The sequence below is a fragment of the Bactrocera oleae genome, chromosome 6 (assembly GCF_042242935.1).
Source record: "Bactrocera oleae isolate idBacOlea1 chromosome 6, idBacOlea1, whole genome shotgun sequence".
In the NCBI taxonomy this organism is placed as follows: domain Eukaryota; kingdom Metazoa; phylum Arthropoda; class Insecta; order Diptera; family Tephritidae; genus Bactrocera; species Bactrocera oleae.
In genome coordinates this window covers 67,660,253-67,672,132 of record NC_091540.1, presented here as the reverse complement: position 1 = coordinate 67,672,132, position 11,880 = coordinate 67,660,253, and the positions used below count along the sequence as shown (strand labels likewise).

Below are 11,880 nucleotides of genomic sequence, written 5' to 3'. Positions count from 1 at the left end.
AAATTAAACTTATTGCTTGACTGACGGAAATGAACTGAATTAAATATACAGATGAGTATTAAGTCCCTTAAAGTAGGGACAAAACAGAAAAACCTTTTTCCTTGTGAATTTTATATTTTTAAATAGAAATAAATAAAAAACAAGTAAGGATGCGCTAAGTTCGGGTGTAACCGAACATTTTATGGTAAACTCTCGCAACTTGCAAGGATCAAAGTCGGGGAGAATTCTTTTTGATTGGTTCTTGATTTGTATGCTGAAAAGTAAAGAAATTAGTTGGAATTTAAAATTGTGTTATATGGGAAGTAGGCGTGGTTTTAGTCTGATTTCGCACTGTAATGTATGAAGGTCGGGATAATATTACATACCGGATTCGGTACTTTAATAATCGGCGATTTATTTCGATCTGCAGGAGGACCTCCTAAAAAGTGTATGCTAGTGTGAAAGACTTTTCAGCCCAAAATTATTCCAAATTCACAAAAAAAAGAAGTAATAAAAAAAGATGATGATTTTTGTGGCAAAAATTACACTCTCGATTCAGATTCCTTCAATCATTACCTGACAAATGCCTATATCTGAGAAAGTCGAGAGCAAAAAGTACATACGCTCATATCTCCGAAATTATTTACCGGATCAACTTCCATGTTTTCGGAGAATATTTTCAAATATCTGTACATTCGATATATATGTATGTATGTATATAATTAGAGAATTAGAAATTCAAAAGCACTTATTTTTCAACGTTTAGGTTTTTTACTCTCTATTGAAGGCCATTTTTCTAGGCGTAACAACACTGATAACTCGCGAAGTTACTCTCCTACACAAGTCAACCGATAACAACATATAGTCAGCAAATATTTATAGTAAAAGAGTTGGTGGAAGATGTGACCCAACTACAGTGCTCTATGAATCACAAGTAGAGCCGGGAAAACCATTATAATGTTATTTCTACAAGCGCTAATCAGACATTTGACGCAGGGATTCCATTCCTTTTTATAATTGCGCTTCAATGTTTGTATTTATATTAATCTAAACGTGAATATACTTTCTCATGCATTCCCTTGCATATTGAGTATATTCTCGGTGGCTGGCACAACGCTTTACGGACCGCCCACACAAAAGAACTTTAATCCAATCAATTTGTTTAGCATACATATGTATGTATGTGTACATACATACACACGTGTATTAGAGAGCACACTATAATATAAGTATGACGCAGTAATCTTTGGGCAAAGCACACAGTGAAATGAAGAGCAACGGCACGATGGGAGCTACTCAACTCAAACCAATCTTGGTTCTAAACTGATGATGCTGTGGCGAACTTGTAGTCAATATAAGCATAATACATATTGTACATATATACATACTACATATACCATATATGTTGTAGATGTGTATGTGCCTGTGTGTGTGGGTTTTCTTTGAAGAACGCGATGCGTCAGAAGCTTGTTGTTTGGATGCTGGTAAGTCAGATAAAAATTGTCGCATAAATAAATAAATAATTGACTTGCTATTGCACACAACAACAGCAATAACAACAAAATTTGTTGTTCTGAAAATGCAATGGCTCTTGTTGTTGCCATATACGGAAATAGCTGAATGAAGGTTGTCAGCTTGAAATTAAATAATAATTACAGTTTGTGTGTGTGTGAAGCCGCAAAGGAGCGGCTCAACTGCACTGTGTGGGCCGAAAGTAGTGTAGGTAGCTTCTAATGCTTAAATGTGAGTGCATTTGGCGGCAACAAAGTTAGCTTGTATGAATTATGGATGTTAGGCTAAAAATTGAATTTAATGAAATAAATATTCAAAAAAATAGTTAATACGAAAAGTAATTAAGTAAACGATAAATAAAATATAATAAAAACAAGAAAAAATATTAACTTCGGTTGCTACGAAGCTATAATAACCTTCACCAAGAAAGAACTTTACATACAAGAATTCGTTTTAGATCGGTCAGTTTGTATGGCAGGTATATGCAATAGTGCTCCGATCTAAAAAATTTATTCGGAGTTTGTAGCGTTGTCCTGGATAATAATCTATGAAAAATTTCGTGAAGATATCTTGTCAAATAAAAAAATTTTCAAAACAAGAACTTTATTTTGATCGTTCAGTTTGTATGGCAGCTATATGATATAGTTGTCCGATATCGATGATTCCAACAAATGAGCAGCTTCTTGGAGAGAAACGAGTGTCTGAAAAATTTTATATCTAGTTCTCAAAAACTGGGCTATTTTACAAAATGGTTAAGCTTTGAACAATTACATAAGAGATTGTCAACCAGATTATATCCGTATGTCTCCGGAATAGTTCAAAGCTTCCACAAATTCTTTTGATATTATTGTATTAGCATAAAACTTACCGTAATGAATTGGATACAAATACGGGTCCGTTCCAGACGTACGATTCTCCTGTATATTCTACAGTTGTTGAAACCGCTCTAAAAACTCTCCGGGACCGACTGTTATACTATAAGGATCTGGTAAGTTTTCATTAATTTTAAAATATTGCACATCATATAGTATATATTATATATATTTATTTCTATATTTTTCTTAGAAATCCTAAAATACATTTGCTACGACAGCGTTGTCTACCAAATTGCAAGTATTAAACTGATATGTTGTTGGCCAAGACACACATGGCTAAAATGGTAAGACATAAAGCAAAAATAAATAATAAAAATCAAAACATTTATGTGATCTCACATTGATCATATTTTTCTTCGCTTCAAGTGTGCAAACATTTATGGCAAGCTCAACAGCCGATTACGGAATACGGCAACAACAATAATTATTGTGATGAATCACTGGCGAGAATTTGCGCTTTCGGCTTCACTGGCGTCTAAGTAAACAACGATCGGCGTTAAAAATAAACGTTAAAGTTAATGCAAATTGCTTATTGTATAAGTTTGCTGAATACGTTTGCGCATACATATCTACACAGCGCATGCAATTTGCACAGCTAACAGTGTGAACGGACTGTGGAGAACAGAGTATTTAAAGTCACTTTTTGACTAAGGACAATGGACCCATAAAATATTAAAACCGTCAGTCAAATATAACTTGCAAGTACATAAAATTATTATATAATGTAATATACATAATACTTAAATATCCTCCAGGTCTTGAACCACACCACTTTTCTGCAACTCCAACTGAACTTTAAATATATTTGAACCATTACATTACATTATTACAACAACAATAACATATTTTTTTTGAATGCAGATACTAATAATATGGGACGGCTTCGGAGCGGTATCAACTACAGATATATGTATTATATATAAAAGCAATAATTTCCAGGAGACACGAATTTCTGTAAATGGAATCGAGTCGGATTTATATTAATCTAAAAGCGGTTATGTGTATATTATATACCTAATTTGTAGAGTGCGTGACTCGGTGGGTCTTGAGCATAAACACAGGCAAAGTGAAAAATATAAATTTAGAAAAATTAACACTCTTCGACAGAATTGTCAATAAAATTTTTCTCCTTTGTTTTAAAAAATACTGAAATACTTGTAAAAAGAGTACTGATGTTTATTACGCCACAATATTTATTATATAAGATTTATTTATTGTGAAAGATACGTTTAATATAATGTATAAAAAAAGTATGTATTTTTAGGTTATAATTGCTGAAAATACCTAAAAAATAGTAAAAATACTAAAATGCACATCTAGTGTGAACAGCTTAAAATTTCTTTAAAGAAATCTACTCGACGATATGTTTTTAAACAAGAGGATAGTAGTCATAATTAATGAAAATACACAAGAAATAAAAAAATCACAAGTGACGGAAAAAAGTTCTCAATTGCTGCAGTGATTGTCAAAATATTATTAAACTGGCAACACCTTAGCCTATTGTTAAAAAAATTGAACTCAAACAAACTGGTAGTCTTTAAAAAAACAAATTTTGCTCCAGAACGAGAGAAACTACATTTTTCATACATCAAAAAACTGTAAAATCATTGTACAGAGAGGCAGAATAAAAATCAAAACTGTTGGGTTTTCGAGTTTCAATTGCCGCCAATTTGAAAAATGTAGTTTTGATAAAACGCGTTTAAGATAAGTACTATCAAAATTTGTTGCATATTAAACAAAACAAAAAAAAAATACTTTTTCAAAATTTCCCACTAAATACTGTTTTTATAAATTGAATATTTTTATGTTATTTTACTAAATTCGAAACAAAGTAACATATTGAATGTACTATTTCTACGGATAGAAAGTTATTTACTCCGAAAAACTCGTGCTTGATCGATCTATATATTGTTTATTACACTGTCCTCAGACAAAAAATTAAATCAATCAAAAAATATATAATATTTTTAAACAAGAATTTGTTAACAAGACTAGTTATGAATTTATCTATGTATTTACAAAAAAAAGTTTTAATACGAAAAATTAAAATGTAAAAAAATTAAATTGTAAGAAATAAATTATTTGTCACAAAAATAATAATGCATCAAAAATATTTAAAAAAAAAATCCACTTTTAGATCGAGTTTCACTACATTTGTTTAAAAATTATTTACTTAAAATAAGCATTTAAAAACCAAAACTGTTTACTGAATATTTTTTAGGAACCTTATTTTGGATCTTTTTAATTTTAGTGCTATCAAATATAAAGTAAAGAAACTCAAATTTTGTACCATTACTCTTGTAATATCTTTGTTATGTAAGCAACTTATTTAAAAGAACACTGTTTATCAATATTATAATATATATAGACATTTAACCAGAATGAGAATAATGTGAAAGGCGAAATTAATTTTAAATTAGTTGTAAAAAGTGAAAAAAAACATGTAAAAGCACTTTTTATACCGAGAACAGTGTATATTAAGTTTGCCAAATCAAGATAAAAGTCTTTTTATACGCATTTATATTATAAGAAATTCACCTGTGAAGGGTATTATAGTTACGGTGCTGTAGAAATACTTAGAATTATGACATACATATGTGTTTGCTATTTAAAGCATATAAATCAAAAAAGAACTTATTGCTTGAAATATTAAGTACAACATCAAAATGCATCTATCATTTAATAATTAATAATAATACAATTATAATTTAATATCCCGATTAACAAAAAAACAAGCCACCACTCCACAAATTATTGTTTAATATTTTTTGTTTTTGCTAACAAAGATCCATACATATCAATTAAAAATTGCATATACAAAAAGTACTGTGTCCATCACTTAAATACATGAATTCTGACAGCCCGACAAAGTGCAGAAACGATTCTCATTGCCACCGCAGCCGGTATATTTAAGGCGTTCGCATTTTTGTGCCCGCTCATTGAAGTACCACATTTGTTTGGGTCGACAGCTACGACCTTTGGTACCCACATTCATCGGCTTCAGACATAGTTGAGTTGCTGAATAAGAAATAAATGCACATTTAATTAACAAATATTGATTTTATCCATATAAATTTAAAGTGGTCAAGCATTTACGTGGTTTTCCAGGGCAAGATGAATCTTGTGCGGCTGCTAATGTGGTTAGCAGCAATAAAACGACTGTGGTTATATAAATAAATCGCATGATTACTGTACTCAAGCGAATAACACTGTTGTAAATGCAATTGCATTTCTTGTGGCTTCGCCTTTATATGGCCGATTTTTAATAAGAAATGTATATGTACTTAATTTTGAAAAAAAATATTGTAAATATTACTTGCAACTATATGTATGTTTGTTTGTGTGTGCCTTAGCTGGTTTGCACAACCTGATTTATTTTTAGTTGTTTATTCTTATTTTGTTTTAAATGAAAATAATATGCTATTGATAGCTGTAAATTGACTGAGAAATTTTAAATACAACTACACACCTCTTTGTATAGATTTCTACTTATGCAAATGTATGTAAATATGAGCGTATGTATATATGTAGATATATTAAATGAAGCCTGTTATATACATTTAGATATATGTGTTCTAAAAATTACACTAGCTGCTATTGAATTAATTAAGTTAGCGGTAATTAATCATAACATTATTAACACACAAACTTGACATGTATATGTACACATATGTATACTTATACCCTGCACACTTTGCCATGAAGTTCATCCAGCACGAAACGTTGAAGACCCTCTAAAGTATATATAAATGTTCAGCCTGATTAGCTGACATTTTAGCCATGTCCGTCTGTATATACACGAACTAGTCCTAGTTTTTGAGAAATCGCTTTACAAATTTGCATCCTTTTCTCCTCAAAAAGCTGCACACTTATCGGAAGCGTCCATATTGCACCACTGTAGGCTTTAGCTGCTATATAAACTGATTTATCAAAATCAAGTCCTTTTATGGAAACCTTTTTTATTTGACAATATATTTTCATGAAATTTTGCATGGATTATTTTCCAAGGCAACGCTATAATTTCCAAACATATTGTTCATATCGGAGCACTATACGATATTGCTGCCATAGAATCTGCTCCATCAAAAAACAAAAACCTAATAAAGATCATTTCATACCCTTTTATGATATAAGAAATGCAACTGTGAAGGGCATCATAGTTTCGGTACTGGCGAAGTTAACGTTTTTCTTGCTTTTTGTAATGATGATTGGATGAGCCACCAATTCTAAGAAAGTTATGCAAATGCTTGTATTAATATTCATATATTTTAATAAATAACCAAGTTATATAGAAATATTATTTTATTGATGTTATAGCGAATGCATTGTCCAAAGGATACATATGCAGCTACAGAATTCTTATGGCGAAATTGTAAACGTTGTCAAAATAGTAACTATGGTCCTTAGAACTATTTAACTGCTCGAAACCAAAATAATATTTATAAAGCCAATGAATAAAGCTTTTGTCAGAACTTTCTTTGATATATTATATATCAGGTATATCACTAAAACTACGAGTGCTTTAAAACGAAAAGGTCCATTACTGCAGTGTCTTCCGGCCTTCTCCATGGATGAAATCAAAAAAGAAAAAAGTTCTCACTAGAAGATATTGTCTATACAATGACCTACGGACACATAAAAAAAAACAAAACACGGACGGCGTTTAAAAGACAATTGAAATTCACCCAAAATTTTGCCGCGGCCGCCTGCTAAAATTCAACATTTGATCAGATCAAAAACTGGTAGGTAATGATGAGTTAAACTTTCAAGCCGTTCAGAGTAAAAGTATACCATACTAACTTCTGGAATTAAAAATTTATAAATGCTTAAGATGTAAGTCTTCATACAAGGACACAACAGACCCTAGGTCGCCGTGCATACCTTTTCTAAAAGTCTTCATACCCCAAGAACTTTTTGGAAAGATATAATAACTTTTATAAAAACTTCAATGCCTGTCAAGTGAAACTGATTAATTACTTTTGCTAAATAAGTTATAACAAAGGAAACCCTCAACCCAGTAAAGTAGGGTTCAATGAACTTTTAATATGCTTTATTCTTAATGAGTTTATAACTATGTTAATACATTATAGATTATAACCTAAATTCGATATATTTGATTGCTCAAAGCCCGACTAGACTTAATAATTTTGCATGCTATGTGGTTTCGGTTGACAACTCTGTTTTACGAATTGATATTTTACTTTAATTACTAAGAATCTCAAAGTTAACAAAATTTTTATTAGCCATATTGAAGGCTTTATGCATATTCGCATAAATGGCCACATCGATAATATTTGTATTACTGAAATAATCAAGTGCGACAACATTAGCGGTTAAGCTCCAAGGACCTTTGAGCCAACTCGTAACTTTGGGGTTCAAAATCGCGGCACGTTCCTTGGCTGTCTCTAATTTATTATTATTCTACAAGCGAATTGAGAGAAAGATATTAGAAACGATAAAGGAAAATGAAAGGTTTTACAAGCTACCAACCAAAGACTGTTCCATGCTCCGTATGGCCTGAAATATCCAACCTTCATTTTGTACCGGTGAATTATGCTTTTTGCTAAACAACAAACGCATGTTGTCCAATGCCTCGGATGTATTCATAAAAGCGGTGGAGAAACGTTTCCAATTGGGGCACAATATTTTCGATTCTATACATTTTAGCAACAAAACAGTGTTATAGGTTAGAAAAACTAACTGTGGATTATGTTAATAGAGCCTACCACTTTCCGGATATGGTAATTCTTGCACTGGATATAAAATTATTAGAAATTTATTATTGTTCTTTATTTCGTCGATAGTGAGCTCATAACATGGCTTAGCTTCCTCATGTGTACTCGTGTTTCGGGTGTAGACAATATCGCCCACTTCTTCGTGCAAAAGATGGAGGAGACTGCTATGACGCTCGGGATGTTTGTAAAATCCTGTGATAAAGAAAATTTGAAAATTGAAAATCCTTCTAAATTAGAACTTTAGTAAGTGAGGTTATATTTTTCGCATTGTTCTGATATTTTTATTCATAGTAATTTTAACTCTTTTCTGCTATCTTCTTATATTTTCAAGCTTATAGATTATAACTAAAAACCAATACAGTGTTGTTACTCTAGCAAACTTGCGGTTTCCGGCAAAAATCTTCAGGAATGGTTTCAGAACTCATTATCATTCCGCCGAATATAAAAATAAAAACTGAATATAATTTTGTGGTTTCGATGCTTAGTCAGCTTTTATTTTCATCTGTCGGCTGGCGAAACCACCACACCAGATACAAATAAATTATAAAAGAAAGCTCATATTCTGAACTTACCAATCGGAAACGAGCTGAAGTCCAATATAACGACCTCGTGGGAGAGTTGCACAAAACGCTTAACATCTTTCAAAACACTCTTCAATGGGCGGACAAGCTTGTTCTCATTGACAATGCAGAAGTTATCAGCATTATTTGAATCGTAGACATCTGAAATTTTATCAAAGCTGGAAAGAGCATGATATGTATACATAAAATCACACAACGATTGCTACTTGCGGCATACCCAATGCTAAAGTCCAAATATCGTATGCCAAAGACCAATTGGGACCAAACATCAAAGTGTTGAGCTACCACATAGTCTTTAACCAACACCGATTTAGTTTTGGTCAAATTAGCGACATAGGCTGCCGAAGCGTGAGTACCTAAAACAAAGTCCAATAATTTAATCATACAATTTCCTTCAAATCACAAAGCTTACCCGGTATGAAGAGATCTTTCAAAGGCATTTGTGCTATATGTTCCAACTTGGACATCCAATTCGGTTGTATTTTTAAGCATTCCACCGTCAACAGTTCGCTACCATTAAAACTGGCTACATAATAAGGCAGACACTTACCCTTCGGATATTCGCTGGGCACCGCATTTACATCATTACTATTCCAACCGGACGGAAAACGTAATTTACCGATTTTCACATCACTCAAAACCTTACCGGACGAGTTTGTTATATCGGTTATACGTGCCTCGGGTTGTACGTATGTGGTCGATGGATCTTCGCTGAAAATACCTATCCATTCGGGGTGATCATGACATTCGGGACCCCAATTTACTTCGATATTAGCATCTTGTAACGTTTTGGCATCGAGGGAAATCGTCAAGTAGATAGGGCAAGCTTGGAGAACATATTTTAAATGATAAATTTGTATATTTTTTTTTCTGAAGCTTACCTTGCAGTAGTAACGGCAAATTGTAGCAGATGAATAACGAAAAGCTTAAATGCATCGCGTTTGTTACGTTCGAAATGCTAAACTTGAACTTAATCTCAAATTGTTCTTAATGTCGCTCAATACGGTCATTTAAAGTAAGTAAGTGTCGCTGTGGAAATGTACCGAATTAAGATACATGTATAAGTTGTAATATACAGGCTGGTTATGTCGTTATTTTCTTGAATTTAGATTTAAACCATATATTTATATGAACCATTAGTGAATACCGTTTATTTTTTGAAGTATGTTCTCAATTTTTTAAATAATTTTGTGTACTTTGGCAACCGTATTGTTGAAATTATTGCAACCTAATTTATTATTGGCAGCTCTATACTATATATAATATTATTGGCGCAAAGTTTTATTTAGTAAATATATGTATTTGAAACATCCTAAACGTTTCTCTTTCAAATATATTACAACGCTTTTTGAATTCTCTAGAATTTCTTCAAAGGTTTGTTCAAAAAGTTGTCGGAAACATTTCTTTAATTATTTTTTTCAGACAGTTACTTCCGATTATTCCTTTACCTGAAAGTTCCTTATTGTTTCTGAAGTAGTAGACAACGATTGATCAAAAGGATCCATTCAAAGAAGCCGTTTCCTACCATCTTGGCTGTTGCATTTATTCAGTGAAATATCGTACTTTTAGTAGTTTACAACATAACCATTATATCGGAAGTGGGCGTGATTATTGTCTGATTTTACCTATTTTCACAGTGTATGAAGAAGTGCTAAAAAGACTTCATCTCAGCAAGTCTAATTGAGTTAGCTTAAGCGATGACAACTTCACAGGAAAATATACATAGTATGTGCATATATACGAATTATACAATTTTGACTTCAATAATATTAATAAGTCAATTGGGATTTGGAAATTTAAACATTTTTTAGATAACTTTATCAATTAACAATACCAAAAACATACAGGTTGGTCTTTTTAGCAAACTTTTAATTTTATTGAATTATATAGCAATATATTTACGCATATGTACATACTCACATATAATTATATTTGATTTCGTACTAAAAAAGATTCTCAGACAGTTTTGTTTTCGCTTGACTCAATATTGTTTGAACACGCTCCAAAGATGGAAACTAGCAAAGAGTAAATACGCCATATTTTATATTTGAAGCCAATCTCTTAATTCGTATTTGTATTGTTAACAATTGTACAATTCAGACGGTCGCCAAAAAGTGGTCAGATTTGGCTAACAGGAGAGGAATTGTGTATTAACTGGAGAGCGCCAGACCACACCTATCGATAATGACTCGTCCAAAGCTCCAGGAAGTAGGTTGGGATGTTTTTATGCCTCACCTTATAGATCTCTGATAATATCGAATGATTTTGACTGACTCAATTTCTTGCCATTAAGGAGGAGTGTTACTATTTAACATGGGAGTGGCAGTATGAAATTGTCTACAAAATGCCAACAAGTTATTAGACAAAACAGTGCATATAACACCTAATTCTAACTTTGCTAATACAATTGTATAGAAGTTATATTGACAACGCCGAAAGTACCAAAAAACTGTTGCCATCCATTTTTAGTACTCACAATGAATTGATTTTAGTCTCATTTCCATCACTTTTGGAGCACTTTACTTTATTTTATTATTTTAATAAATTGCTTACTCTATCAAATCATTTGGCAAGCACCCTGTTTTATCAATTAAGGATGAGCATGACATTTGTTATTATTAAATGTTAGCAGAAAATTTTGCTCGTCATTTATTTAATGTCTGACGCAATAACAAAAACGTCAGTAATGTCATTTAAGCTCATTTATCAATTCAGCGCCAACTGATAGTGATTTGTGTCGCATGAAACAACGCTGTGATAACTGTAAACAATAAAATTATGAAATTAACTATTTAAAGATTTCATGAAGTGTTATGAAGTCAGCGCAAATAAAGTGAAAATAAAAATATTTTGGCAAAAAGTGTTGAAATTGTGGGGGAGAGTGCGGAGAGTCTTCTTAAATGATCTAGACACAGTGGCTACTTAAGAATTGTATTTATTCCTAGAGTTCGGTTACTATTTTATTCGAAGAATATTAAAAAAATATTTATTAATTTTTTGTTATTATTTAATTTATCATTTATTTTTCCTTTAAATATAATTTTATATTTTTTAATTTCACTCATTTCAAAGCATATTAAATCCTTTTTGCACTCTGACACAACAATTCATCATAACATTTGACTTAAATATATTAAAATAATTAAGTATTTCTATTTCTATTGTGTTAAATAAAAAAATATTAAGTTATCTAAATAA

The 11,880-nt window shown here is 31.6% G+C and overlaps 2 protein-coding genes and 1 long non-coding RNA gene across 3 annotated transcripts; 1 reads left to right on the top strand and 2 right to left on the bottom strand.

Annotated features, from left to right (window-relative positions):
• The first annotated feature begins 518 nt into the window (after positions 1-518).
• LOC118681143 (uncharacterized) lies at positions 519-3,861 on the top strand. Its single transcript, XR_011396822.1, has 3 exons — positions 519-2,479; positions 2,557-2,650; positions 2,733-3,861. It is a non-coding gene; the product is annotated as an uncharacterized lncRNA (long non-coding RNA).
• A 1,248-nt stretch (positions 3,862-5,109) lies between these two features.
• On the bottom strand, positions 5,110-5,619 carry LOC106623960 (PI-actitoxin-Axm2b). The gene is made up of 2 exons (XM_014243608.3): positions 5,463-5,619; positions 5,110-5,384 (listed from the first exon to the last, which is right to left on the bottom strand). The coding sequence occupies exons 1-2, from the start codon at positions 5,548-5,550 to the stop codon at positions 5,206-5,208; spliced, it is 267 nt and encodes an 88-aa protein (XP_014099083.1). The 5' UTR covers positions 5,551-5,619; the 3' UTR covers positions 5,110-5,205.
• A 1,780-nt stretch (positions 5,620-7,399) lies between these two features.
• On the bottom strand, positions 7,400-9,725 carry LOC106623958 (uncharacterized). The gene is made up of 7 exons (XM_036364492.2): positions 9,564-9,725; positions 9,095-9,508; positions 8,900-9,038; positions 8,674-8,840; positions 8,093-8,293; positions 7,857-8,020; positions 7,400-7,787 (listed from the first exon to the last, which is right to left on the bottom strand). The coding sequence occupies exons 1-7, from the start codon at positions 9,616-9,618 to the stop codon at positions 7,569-7,571; spliced, it is 1,359 nt and encodes a 452-aa protein (XP_036220385.2). The 5' UTR covers positions 9,619-9,725; the 3' UTR covers positions 7,400-7,568.
• Positions 9,726-11,880: the final 2,155 nt, after the last annotated feature.

Excerpts from the sequence above, each read along its gene's own strand:
- LOC106623960 (XM_014243608.3), bottom strand. The coding sequence starts at position 5,550 with ATGCGATTTATTTATATAACCACAGTCGTTTTATTGCTGCTAACCACA. Across the intron at positions 5,385-5,462 it reads ATCTTGCCCTGGAAAACCAC|CAACTCAACTATGTCTGAAG; the intron begins GTAAATGCTTGA and ends TTTCTTATTCAG.
- LOC106623958 (XM_036364492.2), bottom strand. The coding sequence starts at position 9,618 with ATGCATTTAAGCTTTTCGTTATTCATCTGCTACAATTTGCCGTTACTA. Across the intron at positions 8,841-8,899 it reads TATTTGGACTTTAGCATTGG|CTTTGATAAAATTTCAGATG; the intron begins GTATGCCGCAAG and ends TGCTCTTTCCAG. Across the intron at positions 8,294-8,673 it reads CTTCAGCTCGTTTCCGATTG|GATTTTACAAACATCCCGAG; the intron begins GTAAGTTCAGAA and ends TCTTTATCACAG.